The sequence below is a fragment of the Coturnix japonica genome, chromosome Z (assembly GCF_001577835.2).
Source record: "Coturnix japonica isolate 7356 chromosome Z, Coturnix japonica 2.1, whole genome shotgun sequence".
NCBI classification, from domain to species: Eukaryota; Metazoa; Chordata; class Aves; order Galliformes; family Phasianidae; genus Coturnix; species Coturnix japonica.
The window spans coordinates 66,264,080-66,291,965 of record NC_029547.1 but is presented as its reverse complement, the minus strand read 5'-3'; the positions used below and the strand labels follow the sequence as shown (position 1 = coordinate 66,291,965).

At 39.5% G+C, this 27,886-nt stretch overlaps 2 protein-coding genes across 3 annotated transcripts in view; one reads left to right on the top strand and one right to left on the bottom strand.

Annotated features, from left to right (window-relative positions):
• Positions 1–2,620: 2,620 nt before the first annotated feature.
• Positions 2,621–13,963, top strand: LOX (lysyl oxidase). Of its 2 annotated transcripts, XM_015850056.2 has the most exons (7): positions 2,625–3,715; positions 3,809–3,917; positions 4,732–4,869; positions 7,012–7,168; positions 8,801–8,896; positions 9,045–9,160; positions 10,120–13,963. In XM_015850056.2, exons 1-7 carry the CDS (start codon positions 3,073–3,075, stop codon positions 10,124–10,126), a joined length of 1,266 nt encoding a protein of 421 aa, XP_015705542.1. In that variant the 5' UTR covers positions 2,625–3,072; the 3' UTR covers positions 10,127–13,963. The 2 variants fall into 2 exon arrangements, with proteins under 2 accessions (XP_015705543.1, XP_015705542.1); XM_015850057.2 differs by lacking the exon at positions 10,120–13,963 and having other exon boundaries at positions 2,621–3,715; positions 9,045–9,164.
• A 2,893-nt stretch (positions 13,964–16,856) lies between these two features.
• Positions 16,857–27,886, bottom strand: part of SRFBP1 (serum response factor binding protein 1) — a gene marked incomplete at its 5' end in the record, with an annotated part of 31,891 nt that continues 20,861 nt past the window's right edge. The window contains 4 exons of the mRNA XM_015850054.2: positions 16,857–17,600; positions 18,477–18,514; positions 18,931–19,654; positions 19,969–20,050. Coding sequence (XP_015705540.1) covers positions 17,413–17,600; positions 18,477–18,514; positions 18,931–19,654; positions 19,969–20,050 — 1,032 coding nt within the window. The remainder of the gene's footprint in view (positions 17,601–18,476; positions 18,515–18,930; positions 19,655–19,968; positions 20,051–27,886) is intronic.

The window sequence follows — 27,886 nt, the reverse complement described above, 5'->3', positions numbered from 1 at the left end:
CTACTAGTAAAATTCTGTACTTTCTTCTCATTTGACAAGTGAACAAGATCATTAAAGTCAGAAAAATATATGTGTTCCCATATGAACAGAAAAAAAAAAAAAGGTCTGAAAGTTTACCTTTTCATTTTACTTGTGGTCATAGGAAGCTGCTTGATGAGAGACTTCAAAATCAAACAGCAGCTAAATTTAACTAGAAAATTAGGTTTTGTGAAAAGCAAATTCCCATAGAATCTTCTCCAAAGCCTACTGATGTCAGGGAAATGGAATGATCCTGGTCTCTAATTAAGCTGGTTTGTTAAAAAAAAATCTCATCAGAAACCTGAATCTTAGTGTCCTAAAGCTTCCAGTTAAGGTCATGTACTATGAAGAATATCTTACCCCAATAACTCAAGCTGTTGAGGGGAACTCCTCACCATTAGCAGCACCACTCTTCAAGCCCTTCCTCATAGTAACTCCTCAGCAGCCAACCTTCCTGTAACACATAAATAATAGCCTCGATAAAATGCACTTCGTGTATTTTAAGGTTGTCTAGTTTTGCATTAAGATTTTATTAAAGGATTTGTGTTTCTTGCTTCGTGTATGTGCCTGTAGGTAAGAACCCAATCTTACATTAGACAAGGACACAAATTAGTCGATAATCTTTTAGAGATAAAATTAAATATATTTATTTAAACCACCCCAGACTGCTTTCATCAGCACACTGAACAAAATGAACATGAAGAACATAAAAATCTCTTTCTTTAGGACACATGTCATTAAGTTCTCTTAAGTCATTAAGAGAACTGCAACCCAGCATTAGAACTGGTCATTGCACAGCAGCTGCATTAAACTCATGAGAAAGCTTAGTAGCAGAGCACTTGGCAATTTTTAGGGCATTTTCTAAAGCAATCCCCTTTATCTGGCTTGTTTATAAGGGTTTTAAAGTCTTACCAAGAGATTTTCACCATGCTACATCTGGTCAATGCTGCTGCTGGGCTCTACCAAGGTGAAATAGGGACCAAGGTAAAAAAGCAGCCAGGCAACCTGTGGGGAAGAGTACAGCTGCTGAATGGCCATGAACAGCTAACAACAAATGAAGGATGAGACTCTTTAGTGCTGGTTGTGATTTATAGAATGTAGATTCCTTAGCAAATGATGGTAGTGCTGTGGAAGAAAATGGCAAACAGAGTGAATGGCTGATAAATGGGCAGGACTACCATCAACTCTGCTGTGTCCCTGTATCCGGTTTCATGAAAAATAATTACTTAATCAGGCAAAAAAAGAAAAATAAAGAAAGATGGCTAAAAGACCACAGCATGGAAACATTTTCTAGTATCACAGGCTGGGCAGCAACCTGCTGTTTGTAACATCAGTAAGATTTAGAGGAAGATTAGAAAGGCAGAGATCTCATTTCTTCAGTGTTGTATTTTCCCTGCCTTCAACCTTTCCATTTTACTCAGTCTTAGTCACTGACTGTTCCAGGCAGAGATTTGAACAGAGAAGAATACTATCAAAACCACAACTGGAATGACCTGAGGGGACAAACTGTGATGAATAAGAAAATCCAGCCCCAATAAGCTGCTCCCAGTATGGACTGTCAGACACATCCCACACATGGAGAAACACCAGCAGATGGTTGTGGCAGAGGCCAGCAGTGAGAAGCAACACTCAAGTTTGATGCTGGGGTACTCCAAGCAAGAATCATAGTGTCACCAAACCATGACACATAGAATCACAGAATGGTTTGTGTTGGAAGGGACCTTAAAGCCCATTTCAGTTCCAACCCACACACAATGGTTGCCACCCATAAGATCAGGCTGCCCAGCACCCCATCCAACCTTGGGCACCTCCATGGATGGAGCATCCACAACTTCTATGAGTAGTTGTGACAGGGCTTCACCACCCTCTGGGGGGTAAAATTTTCTCCTAATATCAAACTCAAACCTCCTCTCTTTTAATTTAAAGCCATTACCCCATGTCCTACTCCTAACTGGCCTTGTAAAAAGCCTGTCCCTATTTTCCTTATAATCTCTTTTCAAGGACTGGAAGGATGCAATGAGCTCACTCCAAAGCATTCCCCAGGATGAAGAAACCCACCTCTCTCAGTCTTTCTGCACAGGAGAGTTGCTCAGCCCTCTGATCATCTTCGACCACTGATTTCACAGAGAATCCCACTTTGCTACCTGCTTGACTACAAGGAATGAGCTGTGCATATGGTGCCTGCAGCACCGCATTCCTACTATCAGCAATGGGGAGCTGCCAGGCGAAATTTCGCTTTTTCAATGGGAACCCCCTCGGGAGGAGCGGCGTGTGTCTATTTCTCACCAAGTTGGCAGTGGAAGATTTATTTAACGAGGGCTTTTTCCTAATTAAGGGGTCGTTACCAAGGGATGGAGGTCGCTCCCCAGCAGCACACTTCCCATCAATATATTTCCTCTCTCTCTCTCGCGGCCCCTTCCCCCTCCCTCCGCCCCGCTCCGTCTCCCAGCTCTGATGAGCTAATAGCATTTTTCCTTTGCATACTTTGGCTCTGCAGCACTGCATACTCTGGTTCGTCCCAGCCCTGGCAGTCTACGTGTGTCTGGGCTCGCTCGCCCTCCTCAAGCCCAGCCCGGCCCGGCCCGGCTCCGCCCGGGGCCCCACGGCCGCCCCCGCTCGGGGTGGGGGGCTGCGGAGGGGAACCGTCGGGGCCGCACGTTTCATCCGCATTACGTGCACGAATAGCGGGGGCGCAGCCAGCGGGGCTTGTGTAACTTGTGCGAGCGTGCCAGCGAGTTTAAAGTCCCTGCTCCAACTCCTGCTGCTCCTCCTTCCTCGCTGCAGACGACCGAGCGGGACGGCGAGAGGCTGACTGCTCGCTGCCGCTTCGCTTTGCATCCTTCATCTATAAATACAGCGGGGAAAGACAGTCTCTCCTGGGTTCCCTGCCGTCGGTTCGAGCAGCCCGATGGCACCGCCCGGCTACCGCAGCGCCTGAGCATCGCATTTCGCTCCGCATTTCGCTCCGCTCGGCCTCCCCCTCTTCTTTCCCCCCTCCAGTCCCCGTCCTCTCCCGTTTCTCTCCCCACCCTCGTTCCCCGGACAGACGAGACGATGCGCTTTGCTCCGTCGGGTTTGCTGCTCGCCCAGCTTCACGCCTGCATCTTTTGGAGCGGGTTGTATCCCGTCGGCTGCCAGCCGCCCCCCGCCGCCTGGAGGCAGCGCATCCAGTGGGAGAACAACGGGCAGGTGTACAGCCTGCTAAGCCAGGGGGCTCAATACCAGCCCCCCCGACGCCGGCAGGCGGTTGAACCGGCCAGCAGCCCCGTGCTGCTGCTCCGAGGGAACGGCTCTGTGCCTCGGACCGCCGCCGCCCGGCCCCAACCCGACCCCCAGCCCCAAACCCAGCCTCAAACCCGGCCACGGTCCCAGCCCGGCGGCAGCCGGGGTTCGGGGGCTCGGCATTGGTTCCAGGCCGGTTATCAGGCTCCCTCCGGTGGTCGTACAGCCGCCAACCCATCCGCGACGGCACCTCGGTCCGGCGGTACCGGAGATGAGAGCGAGCGGAGCACCGGAGGGCTGCCCGCACCCAGCGGTCTGCGGGCCGGCCGGGAGGATATGATGGTGGGCGACGACCCCTACAACCCTTACAAGTATACGGATGATAACCCCTATTACAACTACTACGACACCTACGAGAGACCACGACAGGGCAGCAGGTACCGGCCCGGCTACGGCACCGGCTACTTCCAATACGGTAAGAACCCGACCCCCTTCTGCTGCTGCGGGTTGGGGGAGGTTGTGTTCGGAGGGGCTGAGCCTTGAGCCGTGTCCCTCTGATGAACTGCAGGTCTGCCCGACCTCGTCCCGGATCCCTACTACATCCAGGCGTCCACGTACGTGCAGAGGATGTCCATGTATAACCTGCGATGCGCCGCCGAAGAGAACTGCCTGGCCAGGTAGATACCGCAATACGGGACCCCTCGGGTCTGTTTGTCTTAAGACTGCGTTTTAAGACTAGAATCTCTTTGTAAAGTACCCCCGAGTCCTTTAAGGGTCGTAGATAACAGCTTTGCAGACCCAGCCGGGTCCTCCACACTTGGCAGTGAAGGATTTTCCTGTTTTGTTTGGAGCAAAACCAAGGCGGCTGGCTGTAACCGTTTAACTGGTTTCATACCTTCTCATGCAGAACAGATTTATTTATTCAGCAGCATCATTAACTGATGTCAGATCGTTTCCACAGTCTTTAGTTGCTGAAATAGAAGAACATGGTATAGTCAGAACCGGTGTTTTTCATGCTCTCTTCACATCTTAGACTACTTGAAAAGTTCTTCTCTAGCAGCTGGTTGCAGTATTCCAATGTTTAAAAAAATACAAACGACATATATCACAGCTGTATAAAACAGGATAAGCACAGGGCATGTGCTCAGGAATCCTTTATAACAGTGGAAACAAGCATCTGTTCTGTGACCTTACACTCACATAGTGTTGTCTTGGCCAGACTGTGCTGTTGGTACCCGGGCACTTTCACAACCAAGCAGTGATTTGATAAAGAGACAAAGCCAGAGTTGGTGACCCAGGATTAGGAGCAGGTCTGAATCTTACTCTGTTCTTTGTCTGATAGCAGGGGGAACTTTTATTCACACCGTATAGAGTTCTTGTGCGTGAGCTTTAAGCGGGCTTATAACATCTGTGCCATTCAGTTACCTCTGGAACAACCCAAAGTACTTTGAAGTTGATGGCTCTTTTCTTTTTTCCCCTGCATTATTATAGTTCAGCTTACCGAGCGGATGTTAGAGACTATGATAACCGAGTGCTCCTGAGATTCCCTCAAAGAGTGAAAAACCAAGGAACTTCAGATTTCCTACCGAGCAGACCTCGTTATTCCTGGGAGTGGCACAGCTGTCACCAGTGAGTGAAGTGCCTTAGTATGGTATCTTCTAATTGTCTTTTTTGTGATGTTTTGTGAAACTGGGGTGGAATGAGTGGAAGCTGTGGGAATGCTTTGGCATTTGTGATAGTGGTAGTCACACTTTGTAGAGCCACATGAAAACTGAATGGGTGTCAAGCTTGGATATCTGCAAGTATAAAACTCTTAGTATAAATATGTTACAAGCCTCAAATCACTTCTGACATCAGCACCTTTATATATCCATGTTTTTATGTAGGTTACTGGCTAGGTTCAAGTTAAAGGAACCATTGAAAGTCTGAAATGTGCATTCAGTAGCATGTTCCTTCTACCTATCATTCTAAACATCCACCCTAACTCTATGACCTGAACTTCTTGGGTTACCTTGGTGAGGAGTGTTCAGGTCAATGGGGAGTAGACGAGGTATTGAGCTGAATGACCTCCTTATCAATATCCATATCACACCCTGATCATCTCAATCTTTCCTCAAAGCAGTTTTGCACTTGAATATCTTTTGTTCCCATTTTAACTCTTTTCTGGCAGAACCAGGTGTAAACTACTGGACCAAGTTTGCCTTGCTTCAAGTATAATTCTAAGTTATGGGTACATCTGTGTTAGCTTAATTATATATATATATTTAATATATATATATAGCTAATTGTTATACCATTAGAAATAATATGTGAAGTGGGCTTGACCTTTAATCCACTGGAGTCAATGGAATATTTCTCTCAGGTTACAGGGGGATTAACCTCAAGTGCCTGTGGTCAGACTTGAATGAAAAAAAACCCAGCTATATTAAAACCAATTCTTTCAAAGACAGACTGATGCCACTGGGTTATAAAGCTCAGAAAAATATTGCAAAAAGCTAAAACCAAACGAAGAAAACAGAACAAGCTTCCTTAAGTGCAGTACTTAACCCCCAACTGTGGGGAAAAAGAAAAACTACAGACACTAAAATCCCCCACCTGGGTGATAACTTGGTTGATAAATGGATGAAATGAATGGAGATAACTTGAAATCTTCCACTGGTAGAAAAGCTGTTTCTTGCTGTGCCACTGTAGCCTAGATATCATTATCCAGATGCAGAATGTCTCTGATATTAATTCCAAGAAGCAGAAGATACGCTGCCAACGAGAACAAAAGAAGGCATTTCTCATGATCATCTTTTTGACAGTGAAACAAGCCCATTTGGAAATGATCTACCACTACCAATGACTTTGGCAAGCCACAAGCGTTAGTCATCATCTGTGGACTGGTTTTAGTGCTCTTGGTGTGCATGCTCCAGACTTGTGGGTTTCTTTTCACTTTAACGATGTGTTCGAAACCTTTTTTAATGATCTTTTTTTTCTTTGTATACCTGATGATCTGGAAGTGTTTTATAAGGAGCAGCAGACAAATGCTGCAGAGACAAAGTGTGGATGGGTAGTATGCGTTTAGGTCGCTGCCTTTTAAGAGAAAGATATTTCTATAGCACCGTGTTTGAGTCAGTAGTGGAAGCTAAATGGGAAGCATATACATGGTTTTGGAATAGAGACCACGTCAAGTGCAGCCTACAAAGCATCCCGACTCTGTTAGCTCTTAATAACTGAGATAGTGAGATGAGTGTACAAATGATAGTCCCTCCAGGCAGGCTTTATCTTTTGTTTTTCACTTATCATCTTATGAGTGTGGGAATAGGAAAGTAAATTCCTGCTTTTTGTTTTTGTAAGAAGTAGGAAACTTCTCTGGTATGTATAACATGTAAGGTAAGCATTCCTAGCCAGACTCTACCTAAAGGCCAAGTTATGAGATTTATGATTCAAGCATGAGCTACTTAATACCTGCTATTGTTATTCTGATAATAACGATTTATTCCTTATATAACTGGAATTGTTGGAAAAACAATTATAGAACAAAATAGAACATTTTTCACTCAATGAGTTACAACCTGGCTTAAAGGATGTGGCGTTCCTATGGTCACTGAAAAGTGGAATGACAAAAGCAATACTTAACTGAGTGGCTTGTAGGAGGAAAGTATATTGACTCAGGAGTTCCAGTAAGGAGAAGGAAATTGCTCAGGTTGAACAGAAGATAATGACATAGCAATATATTAAAAACTACATTGAGTCCATCTGATCCATCTTTAATAACCTATTTAACAGGCATTATCACAGCATGGATGAATTCAGCCACTATGACTTGTTAGATGCAAGCTCGCACAGAAAAGTTGCCGAAGGACACAAAGCAAGTTTCTGCCTTGAAGATACCTCCTGTGATTACGGGTATTACAGACGGTACGCGTGTACAGCGCACACACAGGTAAGAACTGGTTCAGAGATGGCCAAGAGTTTTTCCCATCTAATTTATCAATTTTCTTTGCCCGCTGACGCTGTGGGCTGTGTCATCCAATGTGATGACCAGGAGTGTAGCATGGAGACCAGGCTGTTCCACTTGGGAAGCCAGAAATAGTGTGAAGTGGTGAGTGGGCCTGGATGGCGATAGGAAACTGTTGATGCTGGATGATTTTTGTGGTGCAATAATTGAGGATATCCAGAAGAACTTCTGGACAACAGCTTTAGAACAGAGATAGGTGCTCTTTTAACATGGGAATGAATAAACTACAGAACTCATTGGCGTTGGGAGTTGCAGGGACCAAAAGTATTTACCTGAGTTAAGAAAAAAGGTTTATGCAAAATAATGGAGGGTGTTTAATGTGATAATCTGTGTCTCAAATATTGTTAAATGCCTAATGGAGGGACTTGAGCTCTGTAAAAGACCCTACAGCTCTCACTTCTTACATTGCCTTTTGTTCAGCCCTGGGCTGCTGATGACTGTCATAGACACAGCATTGAGATTGACTGACCAGTGGTTTAACTCATTGTGGCCATCCTGTAAATCTGAATCCCTCGTTCTGCAGTTTTTAATTTAGGAGGTAATTATGTTATTTATGTTACAGAGAAATGACAGCCGTACTTGACTGTCTGACAGGGCAGCATTTAAATTTTAAATATAATGTGCTACACACAGGCTTTGAAGAGGTTTTATTTTAAATATCTTTTCTCCTTCTGCAGACTATGACATCTAACTAAGCAATGTGCATATTTTACTGCTGGAGTATTTGTGTCACTAGAATAATGCCTGTGTCAGCATTTCCACTGGAAGCCTATATTTCAGAGACTTGCAATTGGACTGTAAAATTTTCCTCCAGCCTCAGACTTGGCACATAGATGAGAGAGTCTGAGCTGATCACCAGCTGGGTCAAGAGGGAATTCTTGCAAGGCTTGGATTTTGTGTAGTCTGTGTGTTAACTAGGATGTATCAGCTTTCCCTAAGGCAATCTGTTATCAGCCGTGGTGAAAGATGCCAAGTTTGAATCACTGATAAATTCATATGTAGAGATTGCTATTGAAGTTCCTCGACAGCAAAGAAGATTTCAGAAAAGACATGTCAGGAAGAAAGCATTTTCAGCTTTATGAGAGCTCTTACATCTCTGTCTTGGCCTGAAGAAAAGTACTTCCAGGCCACCCCCCTACAAAACTAGATGTGAAAATAGCTTTTTCTGTATCCAGAGGCAGCAAATAGGCACAGTAGCAAAAAGGTGCCTTGTTCCTAAGGGCAGTAACAATTTCCAACACTGGTGAGCAAACTCATCCTCAAGAACCTCAGCAGTGACCTACTTGAGGTTTGTGGATATTTAGGTCCAGGCTTTGGTCAAAATTGATTTTATTCTTATTTTGGAAATACGAGTGAGTAGTTGCAACAGCGTTGTTTGTGTAGAAACAATAGCGTAACATAAAAGGCAATAAAATACAGATGAGACCTCTTAGTAATTTTAATTTTCCCCGTTGAGACACTGTGAAGGTTAAGTGTACTTTGGTCTCAGTGCTACCAATGCATGGAATTTAGTCTTCCTTAAAGGATTTTTGACACCTCTCTCCCTTCGTTTTTAAGGGATTGAGTCCTGGCTGTTACGACACCTACAATGCTGACATAGATTGCCAGTGGATTGATATCACAGATGTGAAACCTGGAAACTACATTCTGAAGGTAAGGAATTAGGGAAAGCAGAGTTGCTTCTTTTCTTTCTCTCTTCTTCTTCTCCTTTCTCCTCTGCCAAAATACAAATCATGTGTGTATGTCCTTCTGAACGTAAAATTACCAACCAAGATACAACGTTCTACTTTCTTCCCTTAAGGTCAGTGTAAACCCCAGTTATTTGGTACCTGAATCTGATTACTCCAACAACATAGTACGCTGTGATATACGCTATACCGGCCACCACGCATATGCCTCTGGCTGTACAATTTCACCGTAAGTATATTTCTTTTTGACTGCTTTGTGCTCACAGCACAGAAGTTGACATTCAGATTTATGGAGGTTAGAACCTCCATAGCTTCAAGGATCTGGTGTGTTAATTTGAAGTTCAGATGGTGCGTTTCAAAGGTCCTTTTTTTTTTTTGGCAAGAAGGTTGGAAATCATAACTGATACAATTGATAAGTGTATAAACTGAGAATCCTGACCTGCTGTAAATAAATGATTTGCATTACACAGCATTAACTTTTAAAGAAATAGTATTTAGGCTTGAAAACAATCCTAGGAAGTGAGAACTTTGCTTCTGAAGTCTTGTTACTAGGATATGTGACACTTGACAGTAGCAAAATGGCAAAAGAAATGGTGTGCTAACAATGCATGGAGATTCATCTTAGAAAAATTCCAGAGTGATAATGAAGAATAAATGGCAGCACAGTCTACCATAACAGCATCAAGGAAATAAACATAGTCAGTGTGAATATTGTACAGTTAGCCTTATGAATGTAAGGAAATGGGTAATGAAGGGAGACTAAAATGAGAAATATCTTTTTTCAGTCTAGCAGGGAGATCTGTATTTATAATCACACTTAGGTCACGAATGCAACAAGTTAAATGGCATCAGCCTCATTCTGTCTTTGTTCTCGCTGTGTAGTGGTAAGGCTTGCAGGAAACTGGCAGAGCTGGTGTCTTACGGGGCAAAGAAATCAATGATGGACCATTGGATGTTGTTTTTAAAAGCACTTATGTGTAGCAGAGCTGACTAATGGGTTACTTCAGCAAAGGCAGCTTCTTTCTATTCACTCACATTCCAATGGAAGAGAAATTAATACTTTATTCCTTAACTCAATGGTTTCCTTGTTTTCTCAGTAAACGCAATCAAATGAATGTATGGAAGCATATTTAGCAGATCTTTGTTTTTTTGGCCACTTGCGTAACACTGCTTCTTTTCCTTTGGCAGATACTGAGAGAGATGCGAGAAAATGGATGAGACGGTGCCAAATGTTTTGACCTGAAGTATCACTATATAAAATTTTCCGTAGGATGTAAACAGTATAGAAGCAAAACTACAGAACATACACACGTACGCCCACACACACCAACGTGACTTTTGAAGCACGTCGGCTGCTTCTCAGCAAAATCCGAAGCTGGGTTTTAAGCATTTGAATTGGCATTATGTTTTATGACTATTGAAACGTGTGGATCTGGTGACCGATATTCTAAATTTTGAAATATTAACTCATTTGCACAAAAAACAAACAAACAAAAAACCAACAAAGAACAAAAAAACAACCAAAAACAAATCCAAAACCAAAACAAAACCTAAAAAAGAGCATTTTTTTAACTCCTGCAAATTTGGAGTTCAGGTGATGATAGATAGACTTCAGTCAGAATATTACTGGTGAACGAGTTGAGCATATTCTAAAAGGTAGCGAATCTTTCTGTAAAATGAATTAGGTAAAACGCAATAGGAAGTACTAACGCCAGCATCTCAGAAAGCACCAGGATGAAAAAACTGCTTGAGAGTGATTCCTTTGTAACCATTCAAGCAAAACTTGCTGGGACATGTTGATAACGAATGAGAAAAGTATGTTCAGTTTTCAAGGGATATTAACATATAGCAGAGAAATACATATATCTATATCTATCTATCAGTTATACCCCTGCAAGGAAAGTTATGTTTACATTTTTAATACGTTAGAAGTGTTACCATTTTTCTTAAGTCAAAAGCAGATGGGGTTTTGAAAGAAGCCTTTCATCCATAGGAACGAATTAAAGAACTAATCCACCTTTGTACGTTGAAGAGATCTTTCAAGGTGGGGCTTTTAAAAGACTTCCGCACACAATGTGGATAGAAATGATTACCTGTCAAGAGGAGGGCTCACGGAGATGATGGAGAGTCCCTGGCGTAGTCATCTGTGAGGAACAGACCATTGGAACAGGTTAGCCATCAGAACAGTGCAGGCAGTTAACTAACTAACTTGGATGGCGCCACAAAATAAAAGCAGGTCAGAATCTCTAACGTGCTATTTTCATTGTGAGAAAGCCAAATGCCTACTTCCCCCTTAAGTACTGCATTTGGCTGTTAAAATTTCTATCTATCTCAGAATTCAACCGTCGAAATTGAAAATATAGAGGGAGAACAAAAGCAAATACATTAAGCATCCTAACTAAGGCTGTCCAGGACTCAAACATTGTTAAGGGGAAAAACTTCCAGCCCACATCAAATTGTTTTTCACTGATCTTCTTACTGGTGCTGGGTACACCACCCCTCCTCCCATCCCCAAATCATTTTGCTTTTGCAGTGCACCCTGCTGTAAGCTACAGTAGCTGTGATGTTGTTTTTTAAACTGTGAAATAACGTTATCACAAGGGGATCTCGTGCTTCCTTTCGGAAGATTTCAGATCATGTAAAATGAAGGATCTACTTTTGAAACCATGACCTGGAAGTACTGATTGGTATTGGTTATGTTTAAGCAGCAGTTCCAAATACCTAACGAAAAGAGAAACCTCAGTATCACATATATGTTTATATATATATATATGTGTGTATATATATATAAAATACATGTGTTGTTCAGTATAGTTGAAGAAGGGAAAAATTCTGAGGAATCTGTAAGGTTTTTGATCTCTGCTGAGAATACTTCAGGTAGTATTTGGAAGTATTTTATGCAATAGAACCCTATGAAGTCTATTTGGAAGTTTTATCCATTGTCATGATAACCGTTAAGGATCTTTACTGCATGTATTTATTTCAGGACGATGAAGTACTTCCACCTTAATCATGACTAGGTTATGCTTGTACAGCTAGTTGGTATGCTGAAAAAGCATCGCAGAACCAACAGCCCCTTTCTCAATACCCAATGTTTGAAGCGTGTCCTGAATGCAGTTTAGACTGCAGGTCCCTTTTTTGTTTGTTCAGGTCCCTTTTTTGTTCGATCCATTTTAGCAATCGGTTACCACTGTGGGCCCCAAACAGGAGCAAAATTTGGAAACCAGATTTCTTAGGAAGCCATTTGTTACACGTGTCTGCAAAGCCTGGCTCAAGCTTAGGCTTCTGAAATCTCAGCTCAAAGAGTCTTTAAGATTAAGGTTTAAGAGATGCAATTGCATTCACCTTTCTAGAAACTTAGGTCAGAATTGGGGTGAAAGTCCTGGCAGCAGCTTGTGAAATAGACACACAAGCTACTACTGTAAGGGAAGCTAAGCTGTGGTGGGCACAGACTGCTTCCTGGTAAGAGGTGGTGTGCTCTTACTTCATGGTGCTTGACACTGAATGTGGGATAAGAGAGTGCTAACTGGACACAGAGCAGCTGAGGAGTCTCCCTCAGTTTTCAAGGCAGTACCCTGCTTGCATATCTATATCCAAACTGCTTGCAGAGTTCCACTGAGATCAGCAAGAAGCCAGAGGAGCTTAAGCATCCTGTGTAGGTGGAGCATGTTGTAGTACTGGAGTTGGACCTTTCAGTGGGAAACGGCCTGGTTTGGAAAGGTGCTGAACGCCATAACTGAGTATTGGGGATATTGTGGTTACAGAGATGTAGCTCTTTTCCGTAGCAAAATGTTCTTATTTGTTTTAAAGTATATGTTAAGGAACGTTAACAGTAATGTACAATAGCACAAACGTTGCCTGAGATAACACGAACAATCTATCTAGAAAAGCAAGAGATTTTAGGATTAAAAAAAATGAAGAAATGTGACTTTAACTTACCCTATTTAACTATAGTTAATCACAATGCAGTAGAAGAGTTGATCATATAGCAAGTGTAGAAGCATTTCTAAATAGGGGAGTACCAGCCAGTATCTTCAGTATCTCGGCTTTGCAGTTTTGACCCAGATATTATCTTAACTATTTTCATACTGGAATATATTTAAGAAATTACATGCGTTTTCTTTTGTTGTTGTTGTTGAAAACCATTTATAAAAACCAGTTTTGATAACATCTTATTATACAAAACAAATTCTGTTTCGGAACCCTTTCTAGTAGGTGCTTGAGGAGGAGTCACACTGGGAGCAATACCAGGCAACCTGCAGTACAAAATCAATGCCGTGTAGTCTCAGGTTTTCTTTAAAACATGAGAACGTAGAATACACGTGTGAAGCAATTGCCTCCCACGTTTCAGGTCAGAAAGGGTTCGTTAAATGGTTTTTTTTTTTAATCCTGAAATATATTCAGCGTTCAAATACTGCTAGACAAAAACGGGACAGAAATGACAGATTGGTCACCATCTGAACCAGCATATTGTGTAGATGTTTTTGTGTTGATGAAAGTCTACTCGGTTTTCTCTCTGCTCCAAAGTTTACTATGCAGCGTTGAATGGGTGCAAACACCAAACGTACCGTAGTCATGTACGTGTTGTTTGTACTGTACTCATTCAAACCAGCAGGGTGAATTTCATACATGAGACAACTAAAGGTGGTTTTATCCTGTGTCTCACATTTATGCTGACATGGCATTTTTTCATTTTCTCCAAATCCTAGAAGGTGCTGAAAGGTTTTAACTTGAATTAAAACCAAAGAATATGTTATGGGGAGGTTTCTATTATGCAACTAACTGCTACAGATTCAGTGAAATGCCACTTGTTTTTGCAGCTTTTTTGAAGTTTTCATTATTTCCTTCACTTTTCTTCCAAGAGTCTTGACTTCAGAAAAAACTTTGCATCTTTATCTGATGAGTTCTTATTTATAATATTCAGACACTAGCTTTGTATTCTTTATTGCACTTTCATATTCTTGTGTTACATGCCCGTATTATGGTTGCAAGTTTATGTGAAAATGACTTGAATAAAATTTTTCAAGCGTTCTACTTGTCTGAGTGTGGCACTTAATGCAGGAGGTCACCATAGGCAATATCCATCTGTGATGAGAAAGCCTCAATCAAAGCTGTGCGTGCCTATGTGAACAAGAACATGGGGAAGATGCCGTTGCCTGGAGAAAGAGTCATGCCAAGGCAAAACAAGAAAGGAAAAGATGTGATGATGTTGACTACCTCTCGTACTACACAAAAGCTTAATAAGTGAAGGCATAATAGGATAAGATGTGTCTCATTTGGACATAGCTCTCATTGATGAAGTTTTCTTTACCAAATCAGCTGTCTCTGCAGGAACAGGAGCTCAGAAACCACTGTCAGAATTTCTGCATCAAAAAATTTTCTCACATGGAAGAAACGTTTCTGTAGTAGATAGTCAATGCAATGCAAGACAGTAGACTTAACACACTGAACACTCACTTATTCCAGAAACGTGTTATCCATTATTTACATTTTTTGGATGCAAATCAGCACCCTGCTGCCTCTGCAATCTGTATGCTAGACTGATGTAATATTATGAATTAGGAAACATCTCTGTTCCCTTCACTGAGGGTATAATGCAGAATATGGTTAAAAACATTGTAATGTTCTTTCTATTGTTCTTGACTTCGGGCAATGACGTAATATGGAGTTCATAAAGCAAATGCAGCATTATTTAAGACAGAAACGTGGCGTTGTTACTAGAATACAGCAAAATGATTACAGTTAAGAGCTAAAAGCTTCAAAGCAGAAATTCCTTCAAGTGAATTCTTTGTGTAGAGTGCAGAACTTGCTGTGGATCTGACTCCATGTGAAAATGCAGTCAGTCCAATTGCTGTTTGTTTGAAGTGAGAACACTGTGCGCCTAAAAGCACTCTATGAGTGACTGACTGCACATACACAGAGTGAGAACACCTCTCCTACAATGGAGGTAATGGAGTGGAAAGCATGATTCTCCAGAATTCAGTCACATAGTGAATTATCTTCCCACCTCCTTAGAAAAACCAACTGGTAATACTTCGCGAGAGGTCACTGCCTAAATGATGTTACAAACCAGGTTAACATCATATACATATTGCAAATCTTGCCATCATGAAGAAAAAAAATGCCTTGAGCTTTTATCAACAAGCTCCAGGCGTGTTCATCGGGTTTATCGGTTCACAAAAATCCTCCAGCTGCATGTAAAAAACATCAAGTCTCAGCCATCAGCACTGGCTTGTACAGTGCTCAGCACACTGAGGCTGTGATCCAGGTGAGTCACCAAGCACCAGCTACAAGTGCTAACGGCCTATTAAGATCTGAAGCAATGCCAACAACGTAATCTCCCTCCTCTCATTCATGTTCAGCTTATCTTTTGTTTCTTTCTTTATTTTGTTTAGATAGGAGCTCAGAAGTTCAGTTCTGTTTCTGAAGAAGAAAAAGAGATGTTTTGATAAACTAGATTTTCATCAGGAAAAATTCTATGGGCACAAATTATAGCTGCAAGAATGTAGTAAGAAACTTGCTCAAATGCCAAGACAAACTAATGCTCTTAGATCTCTCAGCACATGCAAAAAAGCACTTTAGAACATATGCTCCTTAAAGACATTTTGTTTCAAACTGTTTGCACTCTTTAACTTTTCAGCCTTCAAAGTGAGTCAACCCTTAAAATACGACACTCATCTACTCAAAGAAAGATAATCCGTCCATGAAAATACTGCATTAGAACTGATGACAGCAAACAAAAGAAATTCTTCTGGCCCTTCACTGGAACCAGAGAAGTCACATGTCAAACATTTGTTTGGGAATAGCATTAGACTAGGATTATTTGTTCATTTATTTAATTTAGGTACTAAGGATCAGCACTTGCATCTGGAAAACCAGAGGACTTTGCATGCGGGGAGCATGTCTACAGCAGGGAGTGAGACACAGTGGTGGTCAAACTATGTTAAAAAATACCCTTTCCATTTTCCTTAACTAAGATTTTAAGCTAACTTTCCCTCTGACCACTTCTCTAGCCTGTCCATGTCAGCTTGAATGGCAGCACAACCATCTGCCTTTTAAGCCACTCCTCCCAGTTCTGTATATGCACTCAGTCCAGTGATCCAGTTCATTAATGAAGATGTTAAATACTATTGAGCCCAGTACTGAACCACTAGTTACCTCTTCAGTTATGTTGGCTTTCTGCTATTTAAAACCTTTGGAGCTCAGCAGGTCAGCCAGTTCCTGATTCACCTTACTGTCAATTTACGTAGTCCATATTAATGCAAGATGCTATGGGAAAGAGCAACAAAAACCTTATTAAAGTTGAGACAAACAACATCCACTGTTCTTCCCAACATCCCATCCCCTATCCTAAGTGACATTCAAAGAGCTAATAAAAATTCTGTTATGAGTACTTACTAAACCTAACAGGTTGTGGCTTAACACACAGAAAAAGAGATTGCTTTTCCACAGAGTTCGACATAAAGGACAGACTTCTTCAGGAGATGAGAGGCTGCACAACTTGACGTGGATTTCACAGCAAATAAATCTGCAGAAGAGATATCTACTGAGGATTATTAAACACAGTAAACTACCACATCACAATAATTCCCTGAGCTATAACACCAGGAGAGTGGTGAATCTTAGAATGATGTACTGCTGTCTGCTCCCATAATCCCTATACATAAAGCATCCTTCCTTTTGACTTGTTTCAATTAAGTTGCAGAAAAAGTTCCTGAAGAAAAATACCAAAATAACTAAAGAATTTTGTCCGACAATACCTTTTTGTATGCATTCTATTTGCTTAACTATCAACAATATCAAATAAGAAAGATGACTTCTAATTGTACAAGAGCAAGAAACAACAGACCACCCGGATCCAATCTCCAGGGCACGAGTATTAAAGATGCATCTTCAGTAGCAATATGTCCAAAGAAGAGCAGAGATCACAATTTAACAGGCCAGTATTTTATTGCTTACCAGAATTTTGACAACATGTGCATCACTAATTGGCTTTCATTGCTACCTGACTCATCACAGATCTGTAAAGTCTGTTCAAGTTTAAGAGATTTCTTTTCCTTGCTGTAGATGTTATTTGATAACACAGACCTAGAACTACCACTTCCGTAGCAGTATTCTTACCTACTACCTTAGATCCAACACCTCAAGCAATCCAAAGTACATTTGTACAAAAATAAAACTCCAGAGAATCTGTACCGCTCCTACTTGGCACAGATGATGTGCTTAAAACCCATTCAGTCATGTTAGGGCATATCCCCTAAACAGTGGCATTATGAAATTGGAATTATCAAAACACCCAAACATGGCTTAATGGCCATAAATTCTTGAGAGACGTAAAATGTTATCTCGGTGAAGATTTCCACATTGTTTTCTGTCCTTATAATGAAAAATTGTTCAAACTCCTGTTTTCACCACATACAAATGTATCGTAAGATGCAGATTTGCAAAAAACCTATTTTAAAATCTGAGTTTATATACAGTCTAGTCATCAAATTTAATCTTTTTGCCCTGGAATGCTGTAATTTGTGACATTTGTTCCCGACGTCTCCTGCTTGCTTCCCATGAAGGATGAAGAGGCTGCTCCAAAGGTGGATTCTTACTGTCACGTTTAAGAATGGAAGTTTTGGCAAATGACTGTTTCTTGAGCTGTGGTTCCTTTTTAAGAAGAGCTGTGTGAGAAGCACAACATGGAACTTTAAGTACATAGGAACCTTCATAAAAATACACTAAAACAACCTTAAATTTGTGGACATTTTCAGTAATTTATTAATTAGCCATGGGGTATGTATCCGTTTGAATGTTCACAGTGGGATCTTCTCATCTTGCAGCCCCATCAATTGTCACTTGGTAAGCTATAGAATAGTCTATAATTTACTATGACAGATCATGCTGAAACTCTGTGCAGACAAATATTCACCATAGCCTTAACTTCTTTCTTCACTGTAAGTCAGTCAGGGACTACGCAACACAATTCAATAGGACTGAAAAGACCCCCCTGATTTAACAAACTGCTGTGTGGAATCAGATATGATATACTACAACAGCTAGTACAGTGATGACTGTGTTGAAAAAGAGTGTTTGTGGAACTGAGAATTTGCTCAATTAAATAGTCTCGTCATGCTTTTTCTATCTGTGGTAATCTCCATGGAAATAAATATGAGACATTACTTTCAGAGCAATGTACATACAAAAAAATATGGAGAAATGAAATATAGTACTCACAAGACATACTGTATGTTAGATACTGTAATCTGTTCACCCTTACCTGTGTACAGGTAACATTAGCTGCTCAAGGTAAATACAGACAGAAAAGCATTTTCCTGTATGTATCTGTCTTTATCCATTAATATGCAAAAATAGGAAATAGCAAGCAAAATCCATGGACCAAAGTGAAACCAGAAAACCTGATAATTTTAACAGGTTGTTGAAACAAACAAACAAAAAATGAGCCCAATATTAAAAAATGAGCAATATTAAATAGCAGAGGTAAGAAAATCTCAAGTTATCTTTGTTCCCGATCCTGTACCAGGTAAAGCAATACATACCTGCTGGTCTGTTTGTGAGAGGTTGGTCTCTTGCATTTCTAAAAATGAAAATATAATTTGGCATTAGTCAAGAAATTTTTAAGACATACACAAGTGAAGAACTGCCTTCACTAAAACACTTGAGCAATGACTTTTCAAAAATGTATATGTAAAAATCACATATAGTTTTTACTATTTGTTAATAAAGGAATAAAAAAAAAGAAGTACTTCAGACTGACTTAATTTGGATACAGTACTGGGAATCCTATGCTAAAGTATCTCCATAATAATGTGAAAAATCTCAAGTAGTATCAAGAAAACACAAGGAAACCGCAGAGCAGTTTACATGAAGGCATCCTGAGCTGCAATTGACTGAAATTCTCCTTGTTTGGTAACTGCTAATAAAAACTGTAACAATTGTTATTACTGGATAGCAGGGAGAGACTGGAGAACAAAGCAGGAGGAAAGGGTTTACCTTTTGTTTTGGGATTTCTGATTGGAGCTAGACAAAGAAGTGCAGAACACCGATTCCAGCTTCCTTGCTTTTCCATGTGGCTTTCCTTCTGTGATCAAATTTTGCACTGTCCCAGATGCTGTTCTCTTTTCTTCCTTCAATACATTTTTCTGAGGTGCACTCTCTTCTTTTACTGAAGAAGGATCATTAACTGCTGCTGTTTTCTTCTTTCTTTTTACTTTGCCAATGAAGAAATCATCATCGCTATCGCTATCAGAATTTGATGTCTGGTTATAAAACCTCTCTTCAGTACTATCATCAAAGTACTCCTTTTCACTATGTTCTTCCAGGTCACTATCATCCCTATTTATTTGCTTCACTGCAGTTAATTTATTCATGCTCACATTTTCTTTTCTGTTTTTACAGTCAAGGTTCTCTCCTGTCTGAGTGACTGCTTGCATTTCTATCGAATGAGATGAAAACTCTATTGGGATTCTCTCATTTTCCATCATTTCCTGTTCAGGTTCACTCTCATTAAGTTTATCAGTTCCTCCTACAGTTTCCATTTTCACACTCATTTTTGTTCTGTCTTCAAGTCTTTCCTGCTTTTGAACTGGTTTAAGAACTTGCTCATTCGAATTGCTGTTAGGATTTTGTGCTGGTTTAGGCTGAGCTTCGGACTTCTTTCCTGAAGGATTGGCTTTGGCTGGGTTCTGCCTTGCATCCTTAAAAGCTTTTACAGCAGCTACAAGAGGGGCAGAAGAAAAGCCATTTGTTACTGCTACACTTGAATTAAGCACACAAGCTATTCTAATGAAACAAAACATTTTTCTAAGTTAAATTTATTGCGCTGAGTAAACATGTTTTGAATGTCATTATCAACCTTTCACTGAAGAGGTAGGGCAAATAATGTCTGGCAAATAACGTCTGGATGTTGTGTTGAGGAATATGATTTAGCTGGGAAGTATTGGTGATGGTTGGACTGGATGATCTTATAGGTCTTTTCCAACCTTGATAATTCTGTGATTCTGTGAAACAAGTTAATATACTGTTTCATACCTTTAAGTTCAGCAATTTTGGTTTTCAAAAGGGGGTGTGTTGCAAGTCTTGCAATAGCTCGCTCATTTGCAGTGGACTTTGGCTATAAAAAACAAAATACATAAAATAAGCAGAATAATACTTACAGGATAGGTCTGTATCAGTCATACTACTATGCATATTACTGTGATTCTGGACTACTACACAAACAAGAAGAAAAGGTTATAAACTTGTAATATTTGAATATTTCTTAGCTTTCCTATATTACAATAATTCTGGGGAAAAATCTGATTGCACAAAAATTGTCAGAAACAGAACAGACATAATTCTGCGATTTATCATGTAATGAAGAAGCATAATACAATTTTTACTCTAAAAGAACCAGTCACATATCTTATATTCTGTTTCTGGAATACATATTCTGGAAGCTGCTGGTGAGTGCCTGGTTGCTGGCTGGGCTCAAATCATCACACATACAAACACTGCCATGCTCATCAGCCACACGTCTGAAGTATTATAGAATACTTATAGAATATTAAGAAGAATATCCAATTTGATATATGAGTGTTCATCATAGAATCTTAACAGTTTGTAAGCACTTTTTTCTTCTATCAGTTATGCCACTTAGTATGTGCATAATTAGATTATGATATTATCTAATGATACATTAGATACAGCTATGTATCACGGAGTAGAGATACTACAGTATCATTACATCACTAATCTCTAGAGTAGGAGAGTCATTTTTGGTGCTTTGGGTCTGAAGAAAACTGAGCAGATCCTGAAAGTTGGAATCTTACATCTTCCTGCTAAGTTACTTAATATAACAAAGGCAATACAGCTACAGCAGGTCTACTCCTTCCAAATATGGAAGCATTTAATTGGTCTGCAAAACATAAAGCTCGTTTCTGAACCAATTCTAAGCAAATCTAACTTGCTGCTGTTCTATAGCTTAAAAAATACACTCTTCTTTTGTCTGTTCAGATTTAAATTCGAAGCGCAGAGCATCTCCCACCAGATTCCTGGGACAGCCAGCTCACATTTCTGGAGATCAAAGAGTATTTTCTTTGGAGATTTTTGTCTCGATGGAAAATGTATTTCTGAACTTAATTAATACACTTTTTCCCCTCACTACTTCCTGTGGGTTTTGAAAGAATATACCATGAAGTTCAGAAAGCGGCAGCAGCTTCTGTGCAACATCTGGTGTCCTTTAATTCAAATATTTATAGAAAGGGTTTAAGCATATACATGCCAATGCATATGGAATAACCGCATTTTTTCCTTATAGCAAAATACTTCACAAATGCTACTCACACAGCGAGACAGCAGCCAACAAACATATAATGTGACAGTCGCATTCTTAAAAAAATTCCCATTTTTTCTATTTTTCTGGCACATCCAATGGTCAATTTATTTTTCCTCGACTATTTTCCAGCATATAAAGCCTTGACAGAGAAAAAAACTCAAAGTACCTACGGATTCTATAGCAAGAACATCCCCACTCCTCACCTCCCCTCACTATGTTTGCTTTTGTAAACACTTGCTTTCACTGGTTCCACTTAATTTCTTCCAGGCAACACTTCCCATAGGAATGCTGTGCCTCATTCAATTTGCAACTTATGCACAACAAAATTAACAAAGCAACTGAGCACTGAATAGTGATATGTTCCAGTGGTAGGCTGTATGCTACTTACACAAGAATCTGAATTCCTCAGATTTGACCTTGGTAAGCAATGCGTTATTTATATATATATCTCTAAATATATATCTAAATATATATATCTAAATATATATATATATTTATATATCTAAATGCCTGCCATCACCGCCATGCTAAACTCTACAGGGATACGTAGCAGAATTAATTGCACTGATCTTTGCGTTTTTCAAACCTTAAAATTAAAAAAAAAAAAGAAGCCTTGTATAAAGGAGGTGTTTCTCATCCTGAAAGGTAGATGAGGCACAAACCTCAAACAGCAACTTGCCAGTTACAACATAATGAAGTAAGACGTGTGTAACTCACACCAACAAACACACAGGGGGACCCTGTACAGGGGAGGCAAACTCTGTAAAATGTGGCAATGATTAAGGAAAGAATGGACATTAGAAGAGCGTTAAAATAAAAACCAGATTTACATTACGAGTTTTGAAACGTGTTGGATAGAGGTCAGGAAAAGTAAGGAATGACTCTGAGGGCTGGCAGGGTAAAATGAAGCAGCTGGATGGGAACGTCAGGCTGAATTTGTGTAGGTGGCACCTGCTGCATTAAATAAATAAAATAACTTAATTATTAAAATAATGATTTTATAACTAATTATTAAAATAGTTATAATTATTATTATTATATGATTATAATTATTTATATAATAAATTATTAAAATCTAATAACTAATTATTAAAATAACAGTATAAAATAACTGGAAGTGCAGCCTAAAGCATAACAGCAGCCTGATCTCGGGAAAAAGAATAAAAGGAGAAGATAATGCTAAACAGGTTAAGCATAAAAAAAATCCAAATTTCTGGGCCAAAATAAGATGTAATTGAAATACCCTTTGTAGCAAGGGAAGGCATGAAACATATCTTCACCAGGCAAGGCAAGGCGGGAGTTCAAAAGAGAGCAACCCCCCTAAATAGAGAAATAGCAGGGAACAATCACATGCTGTGCACAGGAAAGAAACATCAGCATCAAATACTGTGCTGGAAAAAGATAACCAGAAATTGTCAAATTGTCAGATTTTATTCAGTTTTTACTATGTTTCTACTCACTCCAATCTTCCAAGTAACATCAAAATGATGGTACAGCTCTTCTGAAGTAGAAACACAAGCTGAACAAGAAGACAGGGGGGAAATACTTATGGCAATTAATTGTATATGAATCTCACAAAATCATACAAGTTTCAAAGCTGTGGGTTTTCTTTGTTTTGGTTTGGTTTTTCAAGATTGGACTCTATACAGATTAGCTGATGAAAATCAATCTTAATGAGATCAAGATCTCCTAACTAGCGTTGAGCTGTTGAAATTCTATTTCTGAATAGAAGTTATTATTAGAAGCTATTATTTTCCCCCTAACATACTTGTTCAGATTTACCTATATCCAATTTAAGTTGTCTTTTCCTTCCTGCTCAAAGGAGTACAGAGCATAAAGTTGTCTCTATTGTCATTGCATGGAGAAAAACATGAGTAAGAAGCACAAACAAAAGTAGATTGCCAGTTCTTTGCCTGCTTTGGAAGGATGGTTGGACTCGATGATCTTTGGAGGTCCCTTCCAACCCCTACAGTTCTGTGATTCTGTGATTACAGGAACTACAGTCTAAGCATTGAACAAAGTCTGAAGGCCCTTTAGGAAGCCCAATACAACACTTTGCATGTGTTTCAAGATCAAATTTATGTGGAGTTCAGAAGAGTCAACAGCATTCCTCTGGATTAAGCTGTCACAACTAATTTAGCTAACCGTACAACTGTGGGGTAAATGCCTGTTTTTTTCACACTGGGTCAAAAAGAAATAGTATTTAATCTCTATTATATATATATATATAAATATAATATAATATAATTATAAATAAACTATAAAAATAAACTATAATATAATAGTATTTAATCTGCTGTAAAGTACGGCAGAGCTTGGAATAAACCCCAGACCTGCCCAAGTACAAATCATGTGTTTAATCTACAACTAATTCTTTCCTTCATCTCTATAAGAATTCACTCCTGTGATTGCTTCAATAAAGAGAAGTCAGAACAAGAAATCCAGAATAAAACAGGCCTGGACTCCAGTTATCTTCTATCACTTAGTGAACAGGTGTAGACTCTAGCTATAGGCTGAAACGACAAGGTTGATAGCTCTGATATATCTCTTACAAGGCTAAGAGAGTACATGCATTCAGATCTTACTCTATTCATAGTCAAATATCAGATACATGGGGAAGCCCTGATGATACCTGAGAATTTCAGCAGATGATGAATGCAAAACAAATGCAAATCCTGAATGGTCTTTTCTTTCTAGCAGACATTTCACCACATGGCATGAAGAATCATCACTTTCATGCTTGGAGGCTCAACTGTCTTTAAGGTCATTACATTATTGTGACTAAAGTACTTCCCGGCTGTGTAATCACTCAACCCTTTCAATCAGCATTTAATTATTTCTGTTCCAAAACAAAGAAAAACTAGGCCAACAGCCCTCAAAGGTAATGCTGTTATACTTTCAGTGAGCTACTAGATACATCACATTCCCCATACATACTCATAATTTACATAACATTAAGCACATTTTAACACCGTAACTTCTATAAGCAAAAGGAGTAATGGAAGACTCCAGCTCATGTATGTTGTACCTTACATCCTTTCACTTCCCTTCTGCTCCAACTCCATGGTGTTTCTTAAAACAGGACTGAATGGCATTGAATTTTTCTGTCAACAGAAGCACTTTCCTCACTGAGAGCAACACTGATTTGAATTTATGCTACTCAGATGAGAACTGGCACAAACACTAATGGAACTATACACTCCTAAAACCACCTCCATCAATACTGACTGAAATTGATCAAGGGGTCCCAATATCTAGAGAATTAGCAGTCTAATGGCAAGACGGCTTCCTGGTTTGGTTGAGCCCATCCTCTTCTCTACCCCTTTGTGAAGGTGAACTTTAAAAATGTATTAATTTCCCTATGAATCCATAAAGAATGCAATTCAGAGATTGCCTTTAGTAATCAAATTAATTAAGGGTAAGTGAAATTTCTCACCATTACCAGCTGTAGACTTGTGGTTTCCATATTCTGATTTATCATTTTCTGCTATCATAATTCTAGCTAGAATTTGTAGGACACTACTAGCACCAAACTCTCACTACTTTCCCTTTTCCTGTCACACTTTTTTGCAGTTAATACCAATCGTATCTGTGATGATATTGGGTGTAAGGTATTCCATGATCACCCATTATATTCTTAGGCTTCAGGGACTGGTATGGAAGCATTCATGATGCATACTCTCTCTCTGTAGTTCAGTACTGGAGATGCTAACCAATTGGTATTGCAGGCAGCCTGATTTGCCTTCATTATTCCCTGCATTGAGCTGTTCCCTCCTCAGCCTTCAAGAGAGATTCTGACAAACTCAATAACCCTTGCTGATCACAAGACTGCGAATCAGATGTTCTATGTATGTTGTCTTTCTCCTGCTTTTTTATTCTTTTATTTTTTTAATTACTTTATGGAGACTTTCTGTGTCGGCAGCCTGGTTCAATTTTGATTAGTATGCTAGCTCATCTTTCTCACCCTGGCTCCTCTCATGTCTTAACGTCCCTCAGTTCCTCTGGCACCTTAATCTCTCCTTTCTATACCGCTGTCCCATGCATGCTTTGAGGCTCTGGATCACTGCCTGCTTCTCGGGCATTCCATGCATGTCTGGAAAGTATTTCTGAAAATTATATCATGGAAATTCTGACATCAGTAATTTGACATTCTTTTATTCAGTATCAAACCCACCACGCTTCGAGAACCTCTTGTTACAATACTTTCTTTCTTTCATTTTCCTCAAGGAAAACATAAAAAACAAGACTAGCTCAAACATTTCCCTCTGCTGCTCCCATTACAGCTCATGCCCCATTAAAAATGTATGCATAGAACTTAAATATTCATTTAAAATAAGAACAGAAGTTCAGGGTTGCACGTGCTTTTACATATACTGCGTCATATTCTGGCAATGAAAGAATACAGCTGCATGTATACAAAGCTGCATGCATTGAATCATCGCTATTCTAGGAATATCTGGGCTGAAAAACTCTGCTTCCCCACCCATGTTTCGGTCCATTTACGCTCTTGTAAGTGTGATCACTGTGACTAAGATACCTGGATGTTAAATGCCAAACACTGGTTAGAAAAACATGAACTGACTGCTGTTGACAGCAATATGCCCATCCACATTCTGTTCTGACAAGCCAAATGGTTGAAATGAACTAATACCAATCAAAAGCAATCGCTTTTGAGACTTAAGTCTTTCTTATATTGTTAGAAAGACCACAGACATTCCTGTTTAAAGTTAACATCTGGCGTTTGACATGGAAAAAATCTCAGGAAACGGTGGTTTCATACATTCAGCGCAACTTCCATTCAATCAGAATCATAATGCTGGAGACATAAGGAATTCAGCGCTGCAACATTGATTCCCAGCATCACTCCATTTCTACTAAGCAGCGTAAATCAATGCAACACATTGCCAAAGAACAAATGATGCTGGCAGATGCAGCTATTATATAAAGAAATCAGGAACAGTTACGCAAATCACTGTATTTCACTGAAATTCATGGAAATTTCAGTTCCATACTGAAATAAGAAAGGACCTGCAATATAATGCCTAAGGTGGAGAACAACTACACAGCATAAACACTGCTGAGGAATGGAACCATCTTCATATGCATGAGGCAATGTGTATTCATGCTACAGCAAAAATGGGTAACAATGATTTCGGGTTGACCATATCTTTACTTAAAAGCAATAAAAAAAAAGGAGAAAAGTATTATCAGATGATCACTAAGTCTTCCTAAACAGATTAAATCATCATTAATTTACTCCTATTATAATTACACATTGATTGTCTACACACAATTTCTAATTTCAAGAGTGCTTAACAACCAGAATTAAGGGTTTTTTTTGTTTTTTTTTTAAAGGAAAATGTTCATGGTTCCCTCAAGAACAGCAGCTGCTTTCCTACAAGGTTGCCAAAATCAAACCACAAAACAGCTAAGTGCAAGGAATTAATGATAAGTGTATTACGGAAAGCCGATGAACCATCACATCAGTATTACACAAAAGACTGATTCATACAGTAGTCCTTTCTCTACGCTTTATGGATTGCAAGCAAAATATTTTCATAAGCAAAGAATGTTAAAAATCCACCTATGTAATTATCTAGTTATGCTGCTATTAAAGGCACTAGCAGCAGCAACAGAAGTTTTATATCAATAAATGAATCTATCCTAACCAGACTGTTTTTGTAGCTAGAAGAATATTTTGGGGAGGGGGGGATAGATAGAAAAAATCCCCCAGAGTCCAAATGAAAGACAGCAACTATTCTGTGCTTGATCCAAAGCCTTTGAAGTTAACAGAAAGCCTTCAATTAAAAGGCACAGGACTATGCATCAGGCCCTTTCCATGATTTAATGCATTTCCTCAGATTAAATCCACATAGAACAGTGACATTTTAAAATATATTTCCCATTAGAAAGTACATTTAAAAAAAAATGAATAAATTAAAACCAAGATAAAAAATGTACATTTATTAACATTAACTCAAATAGAATCCTTTCTGTTTTTCAATGACAGAAAATACAGATGTGACTGTCCCTCCTTGGATGCAGCTATTTAGTTGAAATTCTACCTGATTTAGAATTGCCACCTTCCCTTCTTTCCATGTCACAAAGCTGAAAAGCACTAGAACCATCTTTAAATTTTCCTGCTAAGGAAATGTATGCTTTTAAATGTAAGGGTATTTTTTAGTTTAAACGTTATTGTTGTGCAGCCATACCCTACTCATGTCTTGTGATCCAAGATTACCATTTACTGATAGAATCTGAGGAACCTCTTGCTCCAAGTAAGCACTCAGAGACTATGCTACCGTAAATTTAATATATCAATTAAGGATATTCATTTACAGCATTACGATCGCTAAGTTAATAACTCTAATATAATAATATCATTTCATAAAATGCTTTCAACAGACTGCATTTTCATGGTAAAATCTACAAAGAATACAGCACAGAACTGCATACAGAACCTGTACAAAAGCTCAGTGAAAACCTGGAGAATAAAGGTTCCATTTTCAACAGCTGTGACTAAGCACCAACAATAAAGTCCAACCGCAGTCACATAGCAACATTTAATACAGTCATTACAGCAGAGTTTACCATCTGTTAATAGCAATACTGCCAGCTGAAACAGTATGACAT

What these genes read in the sequence shown, in the direction of transcription:
- LOX (XM_015850056.2), top strand. Translation starts at nt 3,073, where the DNA reads ATGCGCTTTGCTCCGTCGGGTTTGCTGCTCGCCCAGCTTCACGCCTGC. An exon ending in GAAGAGAACTGCCTGGCCAG is followed by an intron (nt 3,918 to 4,731) that starts GTAGATACCGCA and finishes GCATTATTATAG; the next exon opens with TTCAGCTTACCGAGCGGATG. An exon ending in CGTGTACAGCGCACACACAG is followed by an intron (nt 7,169 to 8,800) that starts GTAAGAACTGGT and finishes TTCGTTTTTAAG; the next exon opens with GGATTGAGTCCTGGCTGTTA.